Source organism: Leptonychotes weddellii, chromosome 5, assembly GCF_054177405.1.
Source record: "Leptonychotes weddellii isolate Sample4059 chromosome 5, ASM5417740v2, whole genome shotgun sequence".
NCBI lineage: Eukaryota > Metazoa > Chordata > Mammalia > Carnivora > Phocidae > Leptonychotes > Leptonychotes weddellii.
In genome coordinates this window covers 24,359,587-24,386,019 of record NC_138373.1, presented here as the reverse complement: position 1 = coordinate 24,386,019, position 26,433 = coordinate 24,359,587, and the positions used below count along the sequence as shown (strand labels likewise).

At 48.5% G+C, this 26,433-nt stretch overlaps 1 protein-coding gene across 1 annotated transcript; it reads right to left on the bottom strand.

The window, feature by feature from the left end:
• Positions 1-374: 374 nt before the first annotated feature.
• LOC145721579 (myosin-11-like) lies at positions 375-26,433 on the bottom strand. Its single transcript, XM_081819963.1, has 3 exons — positions 26,305-26,433; positions 9,733-10,094; positions 375-728 (listed from the first exon to the last, which is right to left on the bottom strand). The coding sequence occupies exons 2-3, from the start codon at positions 10,075-10,077 to the stop codon at positions 405-407; spliced, it is 669 nt and encodes a 222-aa protein (XP_081676089.1). The 5' UTR covers positions 10,078-10,094; positions 26,305-26,433; the 3' UTR covers positions 375-404.

Below are 26,433 nucleotides of genomic sequence, written 5' to 3'. Positions count from 1 at the left end.
ATAATAGTAATAACAACACTAATAATAGTAATACACAAACATGGAGGGCATATGCAAAGGTCTTGAGTTTGGACAAGGCTGCATGAGAATCTCCACAAGCTGCAAGGTGGACCCTATCACTCCCTTTTTACAGATGGGGAAACTGAGGCTGGAGAGGAGAAGACCTCTCACACCACCCCCAGGGCTGAAAACGCAGAGCTGGCAGGTTGGGCCCCAGGGCTGACGGCCACCCCCTTCCCTCGGGAGGTGGGGAGGGCACCGCACTATCCTGCAGATGGCAGGCCGGGCCCGGGGGCAGCAGAGAGGCTGGGCGGCCCATGTCCGTATTTGCCCAAGCCGTCTGCACTCCCCACCCCCACCCTCCCAGCCGCGCGCCCAGATGTTCGGCTGGCTTTTTCCCTTTTTCAGGCACAAGGCTCCTGGGCCCCAGCGCCGCCTGCCAAACTCCGCATTCTTGGCGAGGACTGCAGGCCGGCGGGGGGCAGGAGGGGCCCAGACAGAACGGGCGCTCCCGGAGGCGGCTGGAGCAGCAACCCCACGCAGCACCCCGGCCACCCGGCAGGCGGCTCACCTTGCAGCATGCTCCGGTAGGCCGTGTCGGCGATGGCGTAGATGTGGGGCGGCATCTCGTGCCTCTTCTTGCCCTTGTACATGTCCACGATCTTCTCCGAGTAGATGGGCAGTTGCTTGTAGGGGTTGATCACCACGCAGAAGAGGCCAGAGTACGTCTGCCAAAGAGAGAAGCCAAGCTTACTTGCCGCATGCGGCCTTGAGGAGAGCTCGGACGTCTGGTTCCCCCCGGGTCCAGGCCCAGCAACGCCCATCACCGCCTGCATTTAAACACGTACTGAGCACCTCTGGGTGCATTTTTTCCACTACATCCTCACGGCAAAACTGTTAGATGCATTCATATGGCCATTTTAGAGATGGGGCAACTGAGGCTCAGAGTCCTGATGGGAACGCTCGGGCATCGCGGATAGGCTGGGTATGGGGGAAGAGGAGGAAACCCCTGGGTTTCTGGGCCACCTATGCTCTCTCTTAGAGCTGTGTGCTTTCTGACAGTCGGGGTTCAGACCCCAGCCCCTCTCTTGGACGCCGCCACTCACCTCCCTGAGCCTCTGTCTACTGGGTACTTACTGTGCACCTGGCACTGAGCTCTAAGCCCTTCACGGGCATCTCTTCACTGAATCCTCTTATCTACCCTGTGACTGTCACACTGATTTCCCCGCTTCCATGTGAGGTCGTCACTGGCTCACACAGCTAGCTGGCTCAGTTGGCTAAATGCCCCCGGGGCAGGGCATGATCTCAGGGTCCTGGGATCGAGCCCGGCATCACATCGGGCTCCCTGCTCAGGGGGGAGTCTGCTTCTCCCTCGCCTCTGCCCCTCCCCCTGCTCTCTCTCTCCCTCTCTCTCTCAAATACATACATACATACATACATAAAATCTTAAAAAAAAACATCTTCTGGAACTAGATAGTGTTGCTGATTGTACACCGCTGTGGATGTGCTAAATGCCATCGAATTGTGCCCTTGGAACTGGCTCAGATGGTGAATTCTAGGTTATATGGATTTTACCACAATTAAAAAAAAAAAAAAGTTGTCCTGCTCCCACCAAGGGCATAGAAGCATCTAGAAATAATCAGACCAGGGAAAGGGTGTGGGGGCGCTCGGCAAACCCCACCATGAGCACACATTCGAGGCACTCTCCTTGCTCCGGCTGTCTTTTCCTAGACGTTGGCTGTTCCCTGGGCTGAGGTCACAGCTCAGGGGACAGCCTCCATCCTGTCCCACAGGGATTGCTTTTCCCAAACAATAGCATTAGTACTGCCTGCGGCTCTAATAGGCCACGAAGCAGGCCCTCCCTCCAATCCCCCTAAGAGGGACGAAAGGAAGAGCAGATGGCCCATCTCTGGGTGACACTCATGGGGCAAAGTAAACACCAGAGAGGTTAAGCAACTTGACCAAAGTCACAAAGCGAGACCTTAGCGGCACCAAGCCCAGCTCGGCCCACTGCCAAGTCTAAGCACCTCCCATGAGGCTGTCCGAACTCTGCCCGACCTACAGAAAGAAAAACAATGCATCATTTGTTCATTCAGTCCCTCATTCATTCAGTGTGTATGTCCCAGACCCTGTGCAAGGCTCTGGGGTTAAAGAAAACAAAGAGCACAACGTCCTGCCCGCAAAGGGATTTCAGCCATGCCTGCAGCTGATTGGAGGAGGAGCGTCCCCCCCAGGGCTCAGTCTGCTAAGGGACAATAGTGTGTGATGGGCCTGGGTGAGAGGGGGACAGGATTCTTCAAAAGGGACAGGATTGGCGGGGGGAGGAGGGAATAATCTCCCTGGTTCTCAGCATTCCCCTAAAAAGGCAGGAATGAGGTCAACACAGACCATCAGCCATTTTTTTTTTTTGGGTATTTTTTTTTTTTTTAGATTTTTATTTATTTATTTGAGAGAGAGAGAATGAGAGACAGAGAGCACGAGAGGGAAGAGGGTCAGAGGGAGAAGCAGGCCCCCCACCGAGCAGAGAGCCCGATGCGGGACTCGATCCCAGGACTCCAGGATCACGACCTGAGGCGAAGGCAGTCGCTTAACCAACTGAGCCACCCAGGCGCCCCCATCAGCCATTTTTGAGCACCTACTGTATACCAGGTCTGTGCTAGATGCTGGAGATAAATAAATCAGTGGTGGCCCCCTGCCCTCCAAGAGCCCACAGATCAGAGAGGGGACAAGGACATTTAAAAATAATGTCCCTAGACCCAGGATGCAGCCCAGGGAATGAAGGGGAGCAAGGAAGAGAGGGCCCTAATCCACATTGGGGGGCGGTCAGGGAAACTGCCAGTGGGGAGGTGCGCCCTGCCCTGAATCCTAACAGACAAGGAGGTGTTAGCCTGTTCGGGAGGTCGCAAAGGCACGGAAGGCAGCAGGGCGAGTGCACGCATGCGGGTGAACGGCAAGCAGTTTGGTGTGTCTGGATCATAAAGGAGGAGACAAGCAAGGATGAAGGAGGAGGCTCCTGCAGAGGCAGGCAGGGGCCAGGACCTGCACTCGGCCTGATGGGTCCACTGTCGGCCCGGATGCCCCCCTCCCCCATCTGATCGTCCAGCCCCCTCGTGCTGCGCTGGAGCACCCTCTTCCTCCTCTCCAGTCCGTACATAGGCCTTGGCATACAGCAGGTGCTCACTATGTGCTTGCCCAATGAATGCCTGAGGGGTATGTTAATTACAAAGATTCCCTGGAACAGGGGCCGCAATGCCTTCCTCTCTGTGACCTGGGGCTTTGCCCTGGGCCGGCACACGGTAGGTGCTCAGGAGAGGTTTGCTGACCTTGTGACCAAGGGCAGGGGCTCTTTGTCCCGTTCATCTGTGTCCTGGTCCCTAGCATGGGGCCTCCCATAGAGTAAGTGCCCAGATAACGATCAGTCGTTTGAATGGTCAGCCAAGTCCTACCTCTCCTTCAGGTCCTAACTCCACTTCCAGATGCCCCTGGGCTGTGCCCCCTGCCAACAGCCAGGCCCTTGTTAGAATGTGGGTGTCATTTACAGCCCAAACCACCCTCTCACCAAGCCCTTGACCTGGAGGCAGTAAAGGGCAGTGGTTTAGGGTACAGAATCGAGTACTGCAGACTTGGTGTGAACCCCCATTCTGCTACTTCCTGGCTGTGTGACCCTGGGCAAGTCTCTTAACCTCTCTGAGCCTGTTTTCCTCAGCTGCAAAACAAAGATGTGTAACAGTAGATCCTTCACAGGCTTGCTGTAAGATAATGCTCGTGAAGCATTTAACAGAGTGCGGGGTATACGGGAGGTGCTCAATAAATGTTAGGTGACCATACCCTGCTCCCTTTACTTCATGATGACAGAAACCTTGCCAGCTTGGAACCTTCTATGTCTCCCCTCCATCTTCCCAGAGCCATTTCCATCTCCTCTTTCAGGGCTCATCCTAAATGACACCTCCTGGACTGCAAGCTGCCCACCCCCACCCCGGTATCGCCAGCCCAGCACACGGCCGTGCACAAGGCAGACACTCAGTAAATGCTTGCTGAATACAATGAATAGGAGAAGTATCACTTTGCTCCTGTCTGCCTCGGACAGCTCCTGGTGCAAAGCCCCCAAGCAAGCCCTTACTTAACCCAAGCTTCCAGGCAGATCTGAATCTCTGCTCAGTTCAGCCCATCTTTCCGAGGCACAACAACCCGAGAGGAAGAGCTGGGTCGGCAGGAGCACACCCCACGCAGGGTGGCTGGGCTTCAGAATCTGCAGGCTTTAGGTCTGCTGTTTAACCTCAGTTCATTTCACCAGACCCAGTCCCCACACTGCAGTTGGTGGTGTTTCTGCCCCCCCTGTCCCCCACACAAGCCCCTCTCCAGCTGGTCAAGTTCAGAGGTTTCAATATCCCCGCCTGCTGTGTCCCAGCCAACATCTCAGGGCCCCATGCCATCAGCAGGTCCCAGCCACAGGCCCAGGGTTTCCCTCTTGTGACCGTATTAGGAAGTGACTCTAGCTTTTCCCTGACACTTTATATGGTCAGCCACAGAACCCTGAGCAGGAGACTGCTCCCACGGCCTCCTCCTCTGGCAGAAACAAGAACCAGGAGGGGAAGGTGGAAGAAACACAGGCTTTAAATCACACGGCCTAGGGCAGAACCTTAGCTTGGCCCTCCTCCATCACCTGCGGGATTTGTGTGAGTGGCCAAAGCCTGGAGCCTCTTCTTCCCCATCTATAAAATGATGGGGTGGGGGGCACCTGAGTGGCTCAGGTGGGTAAGCATCTGTCTTCAGCTCAGGTCATGATCCCAGGGTCCTGGGATTGAGCCCGGCATTGGGCTTCCTGCTCATCGGAGTCTGCCTCTCCCTCTCTGTCTGCCCCTCACCCCCGGCTCGTGCTCGCTCTCTCCCTCTCTGGCTTTACTCTCTCTCAAATAAATAAAATCTTTTTTTTAAAAAAGAGTACATTTATACATATACATACATGCATACATATACAAATTTGCACATATTTGCCTGTATAGGTATAAAATATTTCTGGAAGCCTATGTAAGAAACATCCTCGAGGTTTCTCTAGGGAAGGGAACTGGAAGACGAGGAATGGGGATGAAAGGGAAAATTGTGAATATCCTGATATACTATTTAATATTTGCCTATATTACCTATTCAAAATAACATTTTAAATCTGGCCAGATAGTTGTTTTGTTTTTTTTTTTTTAAGATTTATGTATTTATTTATTTGAGAGAGTGAGAGAGAGAGCACAAGCGGGGTGAGGGCAGAGGGAGACGCAGACTCCCTGCTGAGCAGGGAGCCTGATATGGGGCTTGATCCTGAGACTCCGGAATCATGACCTGAGCCAAAGGCCGATGCTTAACTGACTGAGGCACCCAGGTGCCCCATGGCCAGATAGATAGTTAACAATAAACATAAGAAGAAGCCACAAGACATTACGTATGCTTCTTATCTTTAAATATTTTCTTGTGGTCTTTGCATAGATAGCCTTGTGTTATTAGAAAGCTTCTTTGAAGCAATAACCATTTGAAAGATCTAAACAGTGGGGTCACAGGGCTCAGTAACGGGGAGCTTCCCTCTGTGTTTTCTTTCTACCTTCCGAGACCCGGGGCAGTTATTGTATTTTTTTTCCCACCCTCCAGGACCCTCAGGCACTCAGGAGGCCTCTGATCATAGCCTGCTCTCAGCATCCCGGGGCAGATACTCCTTCAGGTCCCTGGGCCAGGGGCCCAGGATGAAAACAACATCACCTGCTCGAGTTTGGAAGGAAGGCCTCTCCTTAGCCCGCTGGTCTTCCCAGAACAGTGAAACCAGAACCAGGAAAATATCCTTTGGGGCTCGCAGGTAGGGAATTTGGGCCGGGAATGGGAGAGTCCATCCACCTTGGCTCTGGATCATGTTCCCAACCCCAGGGCCTTGGCACAGGAGTGGAAAGTCCCACTGTTGACAGGGATCAAGCAGGTTAGAGATGAGTGAAGTGGGCCAGGTATGAAGAACAAGTAGGTGTAGTGATCAACAAGCAACAATACTCAGCCCCAGGATCTGGGAGACAACAGGGGTAGGCAATCCCTCCAGCCCTGGAGGCAGACAAACCTTGCCTGGGTCCCAGCTCTGCCCACTTCCAGCAATAGGACTGAGCACAGCTGAGCCTCAGTGCCCTGGTCTCTGAAATGGGGTAATAGCCTCTGTTCATAGGACCGTTGGAAGGATTACATGAGTAGCAGCTCAAAGCAGTCGTCCTGGGGCCAGCCTTCCCGGGTTCAAGACGCAGCTATTTCTCATCAAGTTGTGTAAGTTTCCTAAGCCCCAGTTTATCTGCAAACATGAGACTACAAAATAGTGTATAAAGAAAAGAACAGTAGTCGCCATAACAATATCTTGGTATGAACGCGTAACACGGTGAATTTTAAATGAACAGCAGCTACCATCACTATTGTGGGGGTAACGAGGCTCCTTTGAGGGTCTAATGAAAGCGGAGACCCCTGCCCAGAAAAAAATGTACATATGCCCAAACGTGTCCTTAAATCTCTGGAGGCTGACAAACTCCTTAGTGCCCATTTACGGGAACGGAGTATGGAACACGTTTTAGGGAGAAAAAAAAATTTTTTTTTTGTAAGAACACTCAACACAACTGTGGTCCACCCTCTTGACCAATTTTTAAGTGTACCATACGGCATTGTTAACTTCAGCCACAGTTCTCTAGAACATACTCATCTGCAGGACTGAAACTCTGTACCTGTTGGAGAACACCTTCCCATTTCCCTCTCCCCGAGCCAGCCACCCTTCCACGCTCTGATTCTGAGCCTGACAATTTTCAATGCCTCCTGTGGGTGGAACCCGGATTGTTCATCCTTCTGTGACTGCCTTATTTCACTCAGTATCATGTCCCCCGGCTTTAGCCATGTGGTCACCAATAGCAGGATTTCCTCTCTTAAGCCTGAAATGATGGACATACCACATTTTCTCCATCCGTTCATCATCTTAGAATCTAGGTCCTTTATTCGCATCTGGCTCAAGTGTGTCTTATCTTCCTCCCCTTCATTAGAAAGCAGCCTCAGGGCAAGGGCTGGGCATTGTAACTCTCAGCATCCCCCAGAGATGGAAGCAGGAGAGCCTAGAGCATTCTACCGGACAGGCCAGAGTCTGACCCGGGTCCCTTCCCAGGCAAGTCACGTCAGGTCTCTCTCTCAGAAAGGTCACGTGCGGGGTGGGAGGTCAGCTTTGCTCTCACCGGTGATGGAAAGGACAAAACGGGCCAGGAAGGACTTAGGACAGTATTCACTACAGGCAAGGCTCACACTTTATTGAGCTTCCTCTGCCTGAACCTCTTGTCCCATCCCCCAGCCAAAGAGTAAGCAAAGAGCCAACTGCTGAGTGGTCGTGCTAAGCTCCCGGCAGAGAGAACCCAGAGTCCAGAAGGGCAGATGTGTGGACGAGGACTCAGAGTCACATGCATGTGCCATGAACAGGTAAGGAAAGAACCTGCATCTCGAGGATAAGGACACAGGACCCAATGGCTTCCATAGACTCTTCTAGAACCAAGAGGACAAGGGTCTTCATCTGAGGTGTACTTTGCAGAATGGAGGGGAAAGTCCTCTTCATTAGCAAAGGCGAAGTCGGGCACCCTGGCTGCCTCGGCATCACCTGCCCCCCACCTGTGCCTCTTGCTGTCCCATGCTTTGCTCCCCCTCCCCCACCTCCTTCTTTATCTCCTCCATCATGGACAACGGCTTCTATTTAAGTGATTAAACTGACCAGAAAGGAACAGTTAGGAGTAGGCATGCGGTCACAAGGCTGAAAGGCTTTTCATCTAATCTGTCCAGAGAAGCATAGCAGGAATTTGAAGCTTTGATTCATTTTTTAATCTGCTGTCAGATTAAATATTCTGGGTCTTGGGACCTTCATAAGCCCTTCTTTTTTTTTTTTTTTTCTGATTTGTATTTTGGGCTCAAATTCTATGTCAGAGGACAGCAGGTGAGATTTATACACAGGCCGTCCTTAACCTCTCCGAGGGAGAGGACACATCTGAGGTGGGAGGCCCGGAAGAGTTCCATCCCCCACCCCCAGCTCCCTGAAGGCTGGTCTCCTTAGAATTGCCCATCCTGTACCAACAGCTCCAAGTTGATAATATTTCCATACAAGGAGTGGCTCGGACAAAGGGGACTTTCCCTGCAGAGTTAGGGAAGTTAAGGATAGGCTTTAGCACTCTGAGATCAGCTTGCTCACCTGTAAAATGGGACAAGCATACTTATTCCGTGGGCGTTGTGTTGATTAAATGAGATAAGATATGTCAAGGCACACAACAGGGGTGAGAGGAGGTATTTGATAATTCCAGGTTGCTCCTCTGTTCCCTCTTGGCTCTTAAAAAAAGCTACCGTTGGGATGCTGGGTGGCTCAGTCGGTTAAGCGTCTGCCTTCGGCTCAAGTCATGATCCCAGGGTCCTGGGATCGAGCCCCGTATTGGGCTCCTTGCTCAGCGGGGAGCCTGCCGTTCCCCCTGTTTGTGCGCTCTCTCTCTCTCTCTCTCTGGCAAATAAATAAATAAAATCTTTAAAAAGAAAAAAAAAAGCTACTGTTAGCCCCTCTGAACTATCCATATGGAGAATGGATAATCAGTTATGACACATCTATGGGATAGATTACAATAGCTCCCAAGAAGATACTTTTGGGGTTATAATGGAAATGTGGGAACGCTCAGCGTTGACTCACAGACGGAAAAAAAGAGCGAGCAGGCTAACCTATGTGTGCAGGCTTGTAAATACATAAACACGTACCATTCTCACCAAGCAAGAGCTCAAGAATGCACCGTTTTATCAGCTGTTACCTCTGGGGGAGGAATGATTTTTTGCGTTTGCTGTGCTTTCCTGAATTTGCCAAATCTTCTGTAATAAACGTGACTTATTTTCCTAATTAGGAAAAAAAATCTGCAGAGCATTTTTATAGAGGACAAGTCTTTTTTTGTTTTTTGTGGGTTTTTTTTGGTAATTTTCACGTGGCAACATGGAAGGGGAGAGCCAGAGGGCTTAATGATGGAAGGGGAGGACCGTTTTCACAAGTTTGCAAAGGATCCGAGAAAAAAGGGCCGTAACAACGACATTAACCAGTGGTAACAGCGAGCATCCTGAGAGCTGACCATGTGCCCAGAGGCGCGCCAAGTGCTTTCTTTTGAGAGTAATCCACTCTGTGAGGTTGGTGCTAATCTCTTGCTCATTTCACAGAGAAGGAAATGAAATTTCAGAGAAATTAGGTAATTCACCCAAAGGACTAGCACACCCTTTCTGAGAGGCAAATAGAGAAAGGCTGAACTGCAGGACCCCCTGCCCAGCAGCTTGATACCAGGGGGTCACCTGTGTCCCTCTTGCTCTGGGAGTTGGTCCGAACCCACAAGGAACCTGCGCACCCCGAGTCACATCATCCCCCCACGACTTCAGTGAAGTCTGCTGAGCATCTGCCAGGCACCTTGGCGCTCTGCATAGGCGATCACATAGCATCTTCACACCTCCTTTATGTGGGGGAGGGTGGTTATTCCCATTTCACAAATAGGAACACTGAGGCTTCAGTAGGTCAAAGAGTTTGTTCGATGTCACAGAACTAGGTGTGAACCCAAGGCAATGATTCTACTTCACCATGTGACCCCCCCCACCGCAACCTGTATCCCAAACACATCTCGAAAGCTCTTCCTTCCTTCAGGGGTGGAGGAGGCTTGGAAGAAGTGATGGGCTGTTCCCCCAGATACTCACGTAGATGAGTCCTGAGAAGTATCTCTCCCTCAGGTTATGTAGCACAGAGGCTTCGTTGAGGCACGTCAGCTCCGCCATGTCTTCCACCTTGGAGAATTTGGGTGGGTTCATCTTCTGGATGTCATCTTTGCCAACCGTGACCTTCTTGCCATTCTCCACCAGCTCGACAATCACCTCATCCCCTTTCTCCTCCTTGATGCTGGCTGCCTCGAAGCCTTGCTTCTCCGAAGGGACCCAAACCAGCTTCTTGGCAGCCCAGTCAGCCTGGGCCACTGGGCTGTTGACGAAGTTTTTGTCCACAAAGAGGAACTTCTCATCGTCACTGAGCTGGCCCTTCTGTGCCATGGTGCCTGGTTGGTCCCCTGTGGAAAAAAGGGACAGCATCAGAATCCAGCCAGAACTGAGTCCTAAAGACAGACGAATCCCTCACCTCCCATGCCTAGGAACGCCATCTGCAGAAACATTCCACAAAGTGCGAGGATGTTCCCTGCAGTATTGTTTACATGGTCAAAGAATGGAAACAATCCAAAGCCCCTCAGAAAAGGATCTGCATTCATTGCCTATTGTCCACCATCATGGTGCTGGAGACGTAAACCATGGTTTTTTGATACAACGAAATGCTATCCAGGGGTTACGAAGCAAGAGTAAGATCTACATGTGTTGACATAGGAAGATAGCCAAGGCTTACTGTTTATTGTAAAAATAAAAGAGGAGCGTTCTTCAAATAGTTAAACATAGAGTTATCATGTGATCCAACAATTCCACTCCTAGGCACAAACCCAAGAGAAATGAAAATACACATCCCCACAAAAACTTGCAGCGAATGTTCACAGAAGCATTACTCACAGTGGCTAAAATGTGGAAGTCACCAAAGTGCCCATGAACAGATGGAATGAATACATAAAATGTGGTCTATCCATACCATGGAATATTATTCAGCCTGAAAAAGGAACAAAGTACTGATACATGCTACCACGTGGATGAATCTCAATAAAATTATGCCAAATGAAAGAATCCAGTCACAAAAGGCCACATACTGTATGATTCCATTTATATAAAATGTCCAGAAGAGGCAGATCCACAGAGATTAAAGTAGATTAGTGGTCGCCAGAGGCTGAGGAGTGACAGCTGAGAAGGGTACAGGGCTTCTTTTTGGGAGTAATGGAAATGTTCTAGAATTTATTGTAGCTGTGGATACACAGCTTTGTGAATATGTGAAAACTGTTGAACGGTACGATTTAAATGAGTGAAGTGTATAGTATGTGACTTACAGGTCAATAAAGTTTAAAAAAAAATAGAGGGGAGAATGTAAACAGTAAGTATAATACCCCATTTTTATTTAAAAATATTTAGAATAATATAGGCAAAAAATTGGAGAAATACTCACTTTTGAGTACACTTATGAGGGGATTTTTACTTCCTTTTTTTTTTTTTTTGAGAGAGAGAGAGCGAGCATGAGCAGGGGTGGGGGGAGAGGGAGAGAGAAGAGAGGGAGAGGATACCAAGGAGACTCCCTACTGAGTGCAGAGCCCGAAACAGGGCTCGATCTCATGACCCTGAGATCATGACCTGAGCAGAAATCAAGAGTTGGACGCATAACTGACTGAGCCACCCAGGTGCCCCTAGGGATTTTTACTTTCTATCATTTTGTCCCCCAATTTTTTTATCGCAGTAAAATATACGTAACATAAATTTTGCTATCAACCATTTTTAAGTTTATAATTCAATGGCATTAGGTACATTCATATGCTGTGCAACTGTCACCACCATTCACCTTGAGAACTTTTTATGTCCTACAGAACTGAAACTCTGTCCCCATTAAACACTAACTCCCCACTCCCCTTCCCCCAACCCCTGGCGCCCACAATCTACTTTCTGTCTCTATGAACCTGACTACTCTAAGTACCCATACAAGCAGAATCATACCATATTTGTCTTTTTGTGACTACCTTGTTCACTTAGCATCATGTCCTCAAGATTCATTCATGCTGTCAAATGTGTCAGAATCTCCTTCCTCTTCAAGGCTGAATAATATTCCCATCGTATGTATATACCACATTTTGTTTATCCCTCCATTTGTTGATACGTACCTGAGTTGTGTCCGTGTTTTAGCTATTGCGAGTGATGCTATTATGAACAGGGATATACTTTCAATTAACTATTTTTATCATATCTGTAGTTTTATAATTTTTGTTAAATTTATGATCAACAAAAATAGTTATTTATTTTTTTATAAAGACCTTCAAATAGCCAATACACATGAGAAAAAGATGCTCAACCTCACTAGTAAATGAGTTAAAGCAATGAGATATTGATTTTCCCCTATCAGCTTGGATGAGATGAAAACTATTGCTAATATCCAGTGTCGTCAAGAGTTGTAAGGAGGAGGCCTCTGCACACACCACCCTTATGGACAGAAAACATTAAAATCTATGCAAATGCTTGACCTGCAATTGCATTTCTTTTTTTCTAACATTGTATTTATTTATTTGAGAGATATAGAGATAGAGCACAAGCAGGGGGGAGGGGCACAGGGAGAGGGACAAGCAGACTCCCCAGTGAGCAGGAAGCCTGACCCGACCTGATCCCAGGACCCTGAGATCATGACCTGAGCCAAAGGCAGATGCTTAAATGCAATTGCATTTCTAGGAATTTAGCCTAAGAAAATGGACAAGGGCTAACAGATGCACCACAATGTGGGTTCCAATGCTCTGTGGAACAGCAAATCTGCAATCCCTCAAATGGTCTTCAGTAATGCCTTAACTGGGATATCCATGCATTAGAATGGGGTAATTCCCCTGAATATTCAGGGTGTGGACTTTTCTTTATGCCAGAATTTATCCCTTTTAACATGTTTGTTAAAGGGTCGTTTACATGCCATAAAATTCCCTCGTTTGTAAATGTTCAATCCAATGACTTTTAGCAAATTTACCGAGTTGTGCATCTATCTCTACGATAAAATTTGGAACGTTCCCAACACCCCAGGAAGAGTTCCCTTGTGCTGGTCTGCCATCATTCCAACCCCAACCCCTGGCACCCACTAATCTACTCTCTGTCTCTATAGGTTCCTCTTTTCTAGACATTTCATATAAATGGAATCATACCATAGGTGACCATTGATCACACAAAGATACCTATAATGTATTCCTAAGTTAAAATTATGTATAAATAGAATACTCAGGGAAAAAAATAGACAAATCTCAAAAGCATTGTGCTTAACCAAAGCAGCCAGACCCCAAAGGCTCTATTGTTTCACTGATACGCAAGTCTAGAAAAGGCAAAACCATCATGACAGAAAGCAGATCAGTAGGGGCAGGGAGGGGACCTGACTGCTGAGAGGCACCAAGGAACCTTCATGGTGATGAAATGTTCTAAATTCTGATTATGGTGGTTACACAACTGTACACATTTGTCAAAACCCACTGGGCTGTACACTTAAAAGCCAGTGAATTTTTAAAAAAACTGATGAGTTTTACTGTATGTAGCTTGTACCTCAATAAAGCTGATTGAAATATTTATAACAGAATCTTTCTTGTAATTTTATATGTATGTATACACATTTTTAAAAGTCTAGAAAACTGGGGTGCCTGGCTGGCTCAGTCAGTGAGCATGTAACTCTTGCCCTTGGGGTTGTGAGTTCGAGCCCCATGTTGGGTGTAGAGAGGACTTAAAAAAAAAAGTCTAGGGGCGCCTGGGTGGCTCAGTTGTTAAGCATCTGCCTTCGGCTCAGGTCATGATCCCAGGGTCCTGGGATCGAGCCCCACATCGGGCTCCCTGCTCGGCGGGAAGCCTGCTTCTCCCTCTCCCACTCCCCCTGCTTGTGTTCCTTCTCTCGCTAGGTCTCTCTCTGTCAAATAAATAAATAAATAAAATCTTAAAAAAAAAAGTCTCGAACACTATATACTAAAATATTAAACTATGGTTCTATCTGGTCCAATACAGGTGAGTTTGAACATTGGTAAGAAAGATAACTGTAAGGGGGGCCTGGGTGGCTCAGTCAGTTAAGCATCTGTCTTCAGCTGAGGTCATGATCTCGGGGTCCTGGGACTGAGTCCTGCATCGCATTGGGCTCCCTGCTCAGCAGGGAGTCTGCTTCTCCCTCTCCTTCTGCCCCTCCCCCCACTTGTGCACGTGCTCTCTCTCAATCTCTCTCAAATAAATAAAATCTTTTAAAAAAAGAAAAAGAAAAAGAACTATAATAATGGAAAGAAGGGGGCACCTGGGTGGCTCAGTTGGCTAAGCATCTGCCTTCAGCTCAGGTCATGATCCTGGAGTCACAGGATCGAGCCCCACATCGGGTTCCCTGCTCAGTGGGGAGTCTGCTTCTCCCTCTGACCCTTCCCCCTCTCGTGCTCTCTCTCTCTCTCTCATTCTCTCTCACTCAAATAAATAAATAAAATCTTTAAAAAAAATGGAAAGTGGAGGATGTTAAACCCATGAGGCATGATGATTAACATAAATTTCAAAGGTCGTCCATGTAAGATGCTGGGCAACCCAGACATTCTCTTGAAAACTGGTCACGATGAGCAGAGAGGAAGCAAAACATTGATGCGGCCTTCCTGATATAAATCGTTCCTCAAGGTCACTAAACAATTGGCAGAGAAAAGTCTTTATGTAAAATTTCAAGTCCTTAAACGTCCTCTCAACATGAGGAGCCCATCTGAGACAGTCTTCGTCCCCCCCTCTAGATGTGTCCACGAGGCAGGTGCTGAGACACCAGGCTCTGATTTGGTCAGCCGGCTCCTCCCACCTGCCCCATGTCTCCCCCCACCCACTGCTGCTATGCCCCCAGGAACTGAGGCGCAGGCTGAGTTAGGATGGATGGCTATCAGGACATACTGTGTGGTTGCTACCCCTACTTCAGCAGAGAAGAATTCACAACTCCTTTGAACTCACCAAGGTAATGCCCACGCTTGGACCCCAAATCCCATGGAGATGGGGTAGCCCCACATCCCATGAACGGGCAGCCAACTCCTGAGATGCAGACTTTACAAGGCCAAATACAGCCACTTTTCTCTTTCAGGGTTGAAAATAACAGTAAGAAAAGCCAGAAACTGATATGCTCAGAGGGGGAGGTTATTTCTTCCAAGAGTCCTGATCTAGTAGCTCATGTTTTTTTTTAAAGATTTATTTATTTATTTGAGAGAGAGAGAGTGAGCACAAGCAGGGGGAGCAGCAGAAGGAGAGGGAGAGAATCGCAAGCAGGCTCCAACTCCCCGCTGAGTACAGAGGTGGACTCAGGGCTTGATTAGACCACGACCTGAGCCAAAATCAAGAGTTGCCCGCTTAACTGACCGTGCCACCCAGGTCCCCCTCTAATAGCGCATTTTAAAAAAAAGATTTTATTTCTTTATTTGAGAGAGAGAACATGAGCAGGGGAAAGGGGCCGAGGGAGAGAGAGAAGCAGGCTCCCCGCTGAGCAAGGAGCCCGACGTGGGGCTCGATCCAAGGACCTCGATCCAAGGACCCTGGGATCATGACCTGAGTGAAGGCAGACACTTAACTGACTGAGCCACCCAGATGCCCCTAATAGGGCATTTTTAAGAAGGTGGAGAAATGAGCAAGTTATTCCCTAAACCTGAATAATCACTTTATCACTCAAAGAAGTGAAATAAGGAACTGCCCTCGAACTTGAGTTTAACAACCACATTTCCAGGGCGCCTGGGTGGCTCAGTCGTTAAGCGTCTGCCTTCGGCTCAGGTCATGATCCCAGCGTCCTGGGATCGAGCCCCACATCGGGCTCTCTGCTCCGCGGGAAGCCTGCTTCTCCCTCTCCCATTCCCCCTGCTTGTGTTCCCTCTCTTGCTGTGTCTCTCTCTGTCAAATAAATAAATAAAATCTTAAAAAAAAAAAAACCCCACATTTCCTGCAGTTTTAAACTCTTACGGGTTTTGCGTGGGACATTATCCCAGGAGCATCCCTCTCGCAACCTCACTTTTAACTGTTGTGAAAGAGCACTCCCTCTACTTGGAAGAATTTCAGTTAATAAATGTAGAAGAAATGACAAAACTAGAAAGTAGCAATTTTGGAACCCCTAATAAAATAATGGACCCTGACAATGACCATCGGTAATTGCTAAAACCATGAGACCAGTGGCTTGCACACATCCCTGGGCACCAGCCTCCCCTGGGGGGTTGTGAAATCACAGATGGCTTGGTCCGCCCCCAGATCTCCTGAATCACCAGGGCTGGGATGAGCCCCAGGATCTGCATTTCTAACAAGTTCCCGGGTGATGCTGAGGATGTGGGTCTGGGGTCCACACTTCCGGACCCACGGTGTTAGATGAGAAGTGGATGGAGAGCTTTATCATGCGTGCATCAGGATGGTGTCACCCAAATGTGCTCATTAACCTTAATATCACAATAAAGAGTCGATCAGGTGGCAGATGGGGAGCCATGAAAAGTACCACTAACATCAAGGAAATATTCTCCCAGAAAGGAAAAGGGGAGGGGGTGGGGGGTCAAAGCTGACAAAGCCTCTGGGTCTAACACCCCGGAAATGCAAGGCACAGAGAACACGCTGAACACTGTCATGGGGGTTGGTGGGGAGGATGCAACAAATCCACAGGTGGGAAGGCACAGGACAAATGACTCCATTCCTTTAATAAAGTACAGAAAAAGGAGAGGAACCTATAAACTAGAAGGGGCCTTGAGACCCAGAGGAAAAATAGGAGGTGAAGACAAATGAAGACAGCCTCCTCCAGTTTGGTCATTACCAAAGGGGAGTGGCAGGTGCCTGGTGGGGGGCGGGGGTTGTCCTAGCGTTCTCTCTACTTGTGCATACATTGGAACATTTTCACAATGGAAAAAGTCCAACAGGGACAAGAAAAGACAAACGCAGAGAGGAAGGGAGGAAAAGAACCCCCTCCTCCCCCTAACACACACATACGAGTGCAAATCAGAAATAAGGGCACATTTCACCTTTTTAAAAAGCCACCCCTCGCGTGGAAAGCTTTGCAAAATTGAGTGCAATTGTGAGAAAAAACAAAATTCTGATAACCCCTCCCAAAAACGTGGGAAATGATCAAGAAAATCTTGAACATCAACTCAATAATCCTTTATATTAGGGAATTTGTTAAATTTCTCGGGGTGACCATGGTACTAGGATTTCATCTATTTGGAGTCCTTTCCTGGGTCGCCTGGCTGACTCAGTGGGAGGAGCATGCGACTCTTGATCTCGGGGTCATGAGTTCGAGCCGCACGTTAGGTGCAGAGAGGACTTTAAACGAATAAACCTTAAAAAAGTATTTAGAGCCCCTTCCTTTCTGAGACAGTGGGAAGCAGTTGTAACAGAACTGACAAGCCTGGGGTTCAGGGGTGGGGTGCCTGCAGATGGGTTACACTGTTCTGACATTTGTCCTTAAAAGGAAAAATATTACTGCACAAAATTTGTACGAATCTCGTCTATGCGTAAGCTGTGTCAATACCACACCATCTCCCATTTGGCCTGTACGTCATCCCCACGGCCAAGTTTTCTGAATACCCACAGTGTTGATTAATACTCAGACACACCCCCAGACAGGTGCTGTGCTGAGTGGCTCACATGCAGGACCATCAAGGAACAACAGCACAGCCTTAGGAGTTGCGTGTTACCGTCAGCACCTTCTTACAGATAAGGAAACAGAGGTTCAGAGAGGCGAAGCAATCTGCCTGAGGTCACACAGCAGAGCCGGGTTCTGAGCCCGTGTCTGATTCCAGAACCTGTGCCCCTCTGCCCTCCCCCCACACGAGCTTGATGGGTTTTTCCCAAGTTCAACGGAGAATTTGCAATAAATGAACTGACCCTTGAAAGTACCTAACACAGTGCCTGGCACATTATCAACATTCCAAATGGGACCCCAATCAAATGAAGGGAACTTCAGCTCCACACCACAGTAAGAAAAGAATCTCACACACACATTTGAATGAAGAAAGGAGACACAAAAAGGATGCACTGTGGGATTCTGTTTATAGGTGGTTCCAAACCAGGCAAAACTATCCCATGGTGATAAACGTCAGACGTCTTGACTGGAAGAGTAGGACCTTCTTAATATCTGTGTGGGTGACAGGGATGCGTTCATTTTGTGACAATTCATTAAGCTCCATACCCACGGAATGGGTACTTTTCTGATACAAAGTATACACTTCCATGAAAAATTGTGGTTTCATTTTTTCTTTTTGATCCTCATGATGAAATACACATAACATAAAATTGACCACATTAACCAGTCAAGTGCACAGCTCAAGAGTGTTAAGTACACTTACGTTAGTGTGTGTAATGCAAAGTGTTTAAAAATACCTAAATATACTCAAGAGGGCCAGGGAAGTGTTTGGTTTGTTCCAAGCAGCGTGACAGCTGTGTGACAGCTAAGTGGGCGCTTTCAGATTGCAGTGTTGGTCACAGCTGTCTTAAAAGTCAGAAAATCAGCAAAAATAATACAACAGAAAAATAAAAGGACATAGGAATCTCCATCACCAGGAACCCTGTCTCATCCAGGACTCAGAAGCACAACCAAGATCAAGTGCAGAGAGTCTTGTCTCTATCCAAAAAAGGAGAGAGAGAAGCTGGCTTGCTTCCCACGGCTTTGATGCTTCTGACAGTTATGAAGTACAACATCTGCTTTGGTCAAAGGAAAGAGGAGCCTGGCTTCACCCTGGAATGGCGTTTGGCCAGAGTGTGTTCCTTGGAACCCTAATCCCTTGAAATAGTAGGGGTGGGGGTTGGGTGGGATTCAGGGCAGTTGAGATACTCAAAAAAAAAAAAAAAAAGATTCTGTGGCTAAATCCACTTGAAAAGGGCTACCTTTTCCCACCCCATTCCCTCTCTCCCAAGCTCCCACCCCCCACCTCTGCATGGAGAGACAGAGCATGTATCAGGACATCCAAGACCTTGGCAGGTCCTGAATCCCAAAAGCGATTTTATGCCTTTGGACCCAGGGCTCCCCAAAACATTTGGCCACAGACCTCTTTTCCCACCAAACACGGAAGAAATCCTACAGATTTGCCCTTGAGAAAATTTGGTGAGCCTAGCAAATTAATAATACTAATATTAGTAATCATAGCTGCTAAATCTTTATGGGGTACCAGCTATTATCTCAATCCCCTCATTAACACCGAGGTGCACCATTAACTCTGGCTTACAGATGAGGAAACAGGCACAGAGAGGTTGAGTAACTTCCCCATCGCGGCACAGCTAGCTATGGTGGACCCTGAATAAAGGTGTATTTCCAAGGTGATCTTTTCTGCTTTGTTTGCCTTCTTTGAAACGGGCAGAGCACTTGAGGACTGCAGAAAATACAGGTGTGCCTGAGAGACATCCTGGATCAGTGTCGAAGGCTCCCAATAAGTCAGTTTCGTTGTTGCAAGGATGTACCCCAGCATGCACCCAGAGCCTTGAGTCTTCAAAATCTGGGATGCTGGCAACTAGGCAAAAAGTCTCAGGCCAGGCATTAGGGGAGACACAGGGAGGAATAAAAAGTAGCTGGCAAAATCGCAGGAGTGATCAGGGAGCATCATCCCAGGGAGAGGATTCTCCTCGTGCTACGTGGAAGCAAAACCTGGTCCCCTGCTCCCTGCTGTGGTCCTTCAGCTCAAGCAAGGGTTTTCAGCCTTGGCGCTGTGGACATGCAGCGCTGATCATTCTTTGGTGGGGGAGGGGGCTGTCTTGTGCGCCGGAGGATGTCTACAGCATCCCTGTTCTTTACCTACTAGGTGTCAGCGACCACTCCTCCTACCAGTTGTGACAACCAAAGGGCCTCTGGACATTGCCAGATGCTCAAAACTGTCCCCAGTGCGAACCACTGCTTTAGAGTAAATGCAAGGGCTCTCTTAGGAAGACAAGTAAAGCTGAGGACAGTCGCTACTTCATCCACACCAACTTGGACGGCCAAGTGTAGAAGGTCGCACACGTGGAGTGAAGACAGCAGATCAGACAAGAGAGAGACAACCCAGAGGGCCAAACCTCAAGGACAGCCCCCCCCATCTTCGAGCCCTCCCCGTTCACCGTCCCCTCCTCCCACGGCCGGCATCGGCTTCAGGGCCTGAAAGGGCACTGAGGTATTGCACAGGACTGATGGATACTCCATACAGTTCATTCCTCAAGGGCTGCTCTCAAACTTTTTGTGAGAACAAAGGACGCTTGCTCTCGGCGTCAGCAGTATTCGGCACAATTAAGCGTGTCCACCTTGGACACAGTCCTAACTTCCTTGCCAACACCACACAGTTTCGTTCTTGGAGCACCAACACGACATTCATTTGAGCCAGGGGGAATGGTGGGCTGGCCTGGCTCTCACATTTTATGATATCTGTGGATATCAAAGGGTTGAAATTGGACCCATTAAGACTGTTCAGCTACTGGGGCGCCTGGGTGGCTCAGTCGTTAAGCGTCTGCCTTCAGCTCAGGTCATGATCCCAGGGTCCTGGGATCGAGCCCCGCATCAGGCTCCCTGCTCTGCGGGAAGCCTGCTTCTCCCTCTCCTATTCCCCCTGCTTGTATTCCCTCTCTCACTGTGTCTCTCTCTGTCAAATAAATAAATAAAATCTTAAAAAAAAAAAAAAAGACTGTTCAGCTACTCTCGTGTGTTTTCACATCGGCTTTATTTTCCCCAGAGGGATGCGGGGGTAAAAGATCTTGCCCTTTCTGCTTCTGCACTAATGAAAAATGAATAAAATACCCCAGGGCCCAAAGAGTATAGGATTTGCACATCACCACGCCTGCTCGACAGCTTCCCTGTAGGTTTCATTGCCAAGCCGCCAGCTCCAGAGCTAGGACCAGAGACACAAACCTAAATAAACGTCCCCGGAGTCCGAGGTACAATGTAGGGTGACCCAGGCTCAAGGCGGCTGGCCAGAGCCCTCTCACTCTGCCTAGAGATGGCAGTAGCTCCTTCCCTCCAGCTGGGGTCAGCAGGTGAGAATGTGGGCCCTGCGTTGCCAGGTGGTCAGCAGGTCCACAAGTCTGAATTTAGGTCTGAGAGAGCCACCCCCGCAAGTTAAAGCACTGCCCGTTTCACGCAGACAAAACTGAACGCCCTCTGAGCCCGATCTAGGACACAACCCGCCTGCTGGAAGGACCTCTGCATCAGTGAAACAAAGTCAAGGCCTGGCCCAGGTATGGGAGGAGCCAAATGTGTGGGGGGAAGCAGGAGGGGGACCAGGCTCCCTCAGCACACCGGCTGTCCCAGCCCCAAGCTGTCCCCACGAGGCCACTGGACTCTACCTCTATTACTAATAATAGCCACCATCATTACTGAGCCCCTTCTACTCATGGGGTATCGGGTCCGGCCATTTGTTATTTTTTTTTTTAGAAAGGTTTTTTTTTTAAAGATTTTATTTATTTGACAGAGAGAGGGAGACAGAGAGAGAGCAAGCACAAGCAGAGGGAGAAGCAGGCTCCCCACTGAGCCAGGACCCTGGGATCATGACCCGAGCTGAAGGCAGAGACACTTAACCGACTGAACCACCCAGGCGTCCCCGGGGGGGGCATTTATTAAATATACCAGCTCACTATGTGCCCTAAGTGTTCAGCAAGGTGAGCATCATTTATTATTCCTTTAAGATTACAGAGATCCTGGAAAGTAAACTACATTAGAAGCCTTCACTGGTAAAAGTTGGAGCCAGGATTTAAACCCAGATCTGCCTGACACCCCATCTACTCTTAGCAGAAAAGCTCTTCCTTGCCACACGGCCTGGCCCCCTCGCCATGCCCCCAACCGATCACACCCCCCACCTCCCGAGGGTCCCGAGGAAGCCTGACCTCACCGTAACAGGAAAAAGGTGGGTGGTGAAATTGTCATTTCAGTGCTGCTTTTGACATCTGTCTAACTCATTTAAATACTGTGTTTAATGTAACTCCGGAAGGAAGTGTTTTTAGTTCATAGAGCGAAATTCTTATTCCTCTCCAACCGAGAGAACTGGGTTAGTAAGAGACATCGTAGCTCCTATGGAGAACAATTTTGGGATAGAGAGAACTGGTCATTTCTGGCCCTAAAAGCCCCATTGTACTTTGTCGCTTACAACCCTGGCATAACGCTGCTTACAATAAATGTATAGTCTCGAATGTGACAGACGTTTCTCAGTATCTATCTATTTTAAATGTGCATGCCGGGGCGCCTGGATGGCTCAGTCACTGAAGCATCCGGCTCTTGATTTCGGCTTAAGGTCATGATCTCGGGGTCGTGAGATCGAGCCCTATGTTGGGCTCCGTGCTGGGCATGGAGCCTACTTAAGATTCTCTCTCCCTCTCCTTCCTCCCCTCCCTGCTCTCTCCTTCTCTCCCTCTGCCCCTCCCCCACCACACTCACTCTCACTCTCTCTCAAAAAAATAAAGAATAAAAATAAATGTGCATGCCCTTTGACTTAGCCATTGCATTGCTGGGAATTTATCTGACAGATAATCTCATGTAATTAGACAAAAATAGATACAAGGATGGTCCCTGAAGCACTCTTTATAAGTGATGGTATGTTTCCATGAGGGGATGTTTCAGTAAAAAGCTAGACTTTCAAATAATAGAGTATTATGCAGCTGATTTTTAAAAATGCCAAAACATGCTGGTATGGAAAGATGCCGAAGATCTATGATTCAGTGGAAAAAAAAAATCCTAATTTCCAGAATGCCAATATTTGTGTAAAAAAAGGAAATTGGACATAGAAAGGTTTTGGAAAGATACATGAGAATACACTCGGGTTACTTCCAGGGAGGATGGGGAACGGGGAGGAGAAGGGGATCAGGGAGAAGGGCATCCTACCCTGGCAATTGTGACCCCAGGGGTCTCAGAGGTTGGCCCCTTTTGAGATTCTGTATCATCTGCTGCACGCTTGGCTGCTCCAGGGTAAGGAAAGAATGGGTCTAGTGATATAGCAAGTTCAAGCCTGTGTTAGTGAACAAGGGATGAGTCCTGTGGCCCTTTCTTGGGGACTTTTGATGAGGGCTGTTCCTTCCAAGCGGCTGAAAAACTGATTCAAGTCCAAGGTACGGGCGGGATTCCCCATGGCAAGAACGATGGGCACCAAGAGCTCCTTCCTCCATCATCTGACCCTTACAAAATTTCCTTCCAATTCCTGCTTGGCCCTCTCCAAACTCAGCCTTTCCTCCAACGTGTGGCCATGGTTAAATTCTTTACAGGTCAGGGGTGGAGGGCGGACACCCCAAGGAGCAAAAGAGCTGCTCTAAAAGCCAGACAGGTTTCCGCTCACAGGTGAGCGCTTCAACGATGACATCGTGGCCCTACATGAATCACAAACGGGCCAAGAGCACTGGAATTTGTGATGTTCCCGGCACAGATAAAGAAGTGCGGCCATATGAAAGCAGAAGAAGATTCTAGCAACCACCTTCAGGGCAAATAGGAATTGGGTTTATGAAGACATCATCCAAAAAGAAAATTAGGAACCAGTTTCTCCTTTACAGAAAGGCCACACCATAGATAGGCGTTCTGGTTCTGCCAAGTACCCGCTCTGCCACGTTAAGCAAAATCCTTAAGGTCTCTGGTCGGGTGCGTTATAAGTAACTGTCCACTGAAGGTGACCAGGGGCCAGGCACAGTGTTAAAGGCTTCATGGGCATTATCCCACTTAATCTTCCCAACAGGGTGATCCATTTGGCTCTAGAGTTAGAAAGAGTTAGATCTGCAGAATCCATTCCTTCTCATTGGCCAGGCAAGCTCTCTTGAGCAAGTTACTCAGAGAACAATAGTAAAAAGGGGCCAGTAATAATATCTACTCCAAAGGGTTGTTGTACAGACGGTAAAATGATGCCAATAAAGGGCTTAGCATGTCAGTTGGCAAAAGTGCTCATTAGCTCTTCTCCACCCCATTTTTCAGATGGGAAAACTGAGGTTTGCCAAGTCCAACACGGGTGATGTCTAAATTCACTTGTGACATTCTAGGATTCCAGGGGATTTAACTCTGGACTTGGTTTTCCAAGTTGTAGTTGGAACATGGTTGTGCCTACAACAGAAAATCTACCTGCTGGGATCCAATGTCCTGCAGAAAAAAGAGACAACTTCCCCCGCTCAAAAAAATAAAACTGCCAGGAGAGGCCATCCTTCTTCAAACCTGGAAGAGGGTCCTCACCAAGAACGGAATCTGCCAGCGCCCTGACATTTGACGTCACAGCCTCCAGAGCTGTTGCTCTTCCCTTCCTTTAAGATGACAGGTCCTCACTTGGCTAACTGATTTAGTCAATAATGAGGGCCAAGTGCTGAGGAAGGGACTCGGGTCATTGGCAGTTGATGAATAGGCAGGATTCTGATGAGCTGGTTTGGCCGAACCTTCTGGGTGCCAGAGCTCCGGGAGGGGGGAAGGCAGAGGAGAAAGTGCCAGAGCTGGATGGTGGAAGAGGGAGACAGCGGGGAACCTGCACATGAATGAAGGGACCTGACTGTGGAGTGTTAGAGAAATTCATCAACAGACTGGAAAGGACTCCTCGTGGTCTCTGTGAAGCCTTGGCATTACTAACCCCTGGTGCAATAGGGTCTCACAAAGATAATTAGCTTTTTACAGAACAAGAAGTTCTGTTTTCTATTCCCACCTTGGAAAGCAGTAGCTTAATAAACCTGAGTGGTCAAAAAATTTTAAAAAATAAATAAAACCTCCAAATAAGAAAGGAGCAGGCAAAAGTCATCCCCCTTGCCTCCCCAAGGCCTTCTCCTCCAGGCTCCCCCACTTGTTCCCAAAGGGGAAGAACAAGGGCCAAGAAATCCCCAGAGTCATGACCAACAAAGCTGCAATAGAACGCTAATTTGCAAGCGAGCTGGGGATGGCCTCGTGGAAAACGCTACCATACATGGGCATGTTTGCCTCAATCTCGCCCCCGGACAGAAAAGTAATGATAACAAACCCATAACAAATACCTTGTACGGAATAACACGTCTATTTCAGACGTGAAAATAAAAAAACATGGTGGGTACCAGGCGAGCCCCAGAAGCTTCTTGCGGGAGGGCCCGGCTAGTTCATGGGTTGGACCCTCGGGATGGCCGCCCCGACGGCCCACCACCCCCACCACCGGGGGACAAACAATGCATTTTATTTTAAATTCGCAAAAGGTCAGTTTGTTGTTTTCTTCAAAGAGAAGAGGATAAACACTTGCCTTCCCGGAAGCATCTGGTCACCCCCAGAAACCTGACTCAAGAGAGTTTTTGTAAAGACAAAAGATGGGGGGGTCAGGGCTATAACTTTGGCATCAGACAGACCCAGGAACGGCTTCTACCACTTGGCAGCTGTGTGGCAGCAAGTTACTGAACCTCTCTGAGCCACAGCTGCCTTTCTACTAAACAGGCATCATGATGCCTCTTTTAAAAGGATGTTGCGGCAGTTCAAGGAGATTAATTACATCAAACACTGCTACAGTGCTGGGTACATACGTATCCCACCAGCGGTGGCTATCTCCCTGGAAAAGCTCGGAAGGAAGACATCCTCCCACAGAGATTCAACATCCTCTGTTACACACTGCCATCCAATGCCTTTCAGTCCAGCATCTTCAAGAAAAGGAAACCAATCGAGAAAGACCAAACAGAACACAGCTGTGCACATCGGCTTACTCACAGTCTGCCCTGCTTTCCCTTTGCCAAACCCTGGCCACTTCGCAATTTTGTCCAACCGTTCTTAATACTGGAACTGAACACTCTCTGTCTTGGGCTTCTAAATATTTTCTCTGAATTCTTGATCAGCATGGCTTCGAATGGTGCCTTTCATCAAGCAGCGAAACCCCCACCTGCTCTCTGTGCAACGGGCACGGTTTTTCTCCCTTTGCCCACTTTGTGTGGCATCGAGAGCTACATTTCTAACACCTGCTCTGCAGGCAACCCCAGCCCCTTCTTACCTAATCTACCTGCAGGTCGGGGATGCAAACAGCCTCAGGCATTTGTCTGGGTATCTGAAGCCCCTGGGGTCAACCTGCATCAGATTTTTTTTTTTTTTTTTACACTTTGGAGGGGGGTGGGGGGGCGGTCTGGAAGAAAACTGGGCTGTAAGAAATAAACTGGATCATAACCAGCCCTACCTCTCCGGGGATATCAACAAGCACATTCTCTAAACTGATGCAAAACACTCCTCTTTCTGCAGAGCATCTGCCCATGTGTTTGTAACTGATTTAACACATCATCAGCAGAATTAAGCCAGGCTTCCAAATACACCTGGAGCGTTACTTTGCTCGCCTCTGTGACTGGAAATGACTTCAGTGAAGTCCAGGTGCACTTTATCTGTGCCTAAGATAAAAGAAGCTGAGGGAAGTTAGTCCTCTGAGATTTTAAGGGATCACATCTCCCAGATTTGCCTTATAAGAATAGTATGGGACTCCTCTTTTTTTTTTTTTTTCCTGGAGATTCAAGTGTAACTGGAGGTGGGCCCGGGCATTTGTCTTTAGTAAGTACCCCCAAGAGGGTACTTACCATTGGCAACCTTGGGAGATGCTGGTTTGGGGAAAAACCTAGGCTGTTGGGGCAGAGAAAGGAAAATTGTGAATCCCCACCTCCTCACCATAGTCCTTGAGAGGATGAAAACCAAACCATCTCGCGGCTCCCCAGCCCCTGTAGGATGCCCCGTGGGACCTTCAAACCCCCTTCCCAATTGCCCCCCCACCCCAGGACCACCCTACTTACGGATCTCCCAACTGGGGGGACAGCGGAGAAGAAACTGGGTGGAGAGCTCAGATCTGGCACACCTCCCAGGCAGGGGAGTCCAAATCTCCCGGTTCGCCCCGGACGCCTCGCTTTATAGACCCGGAGCTG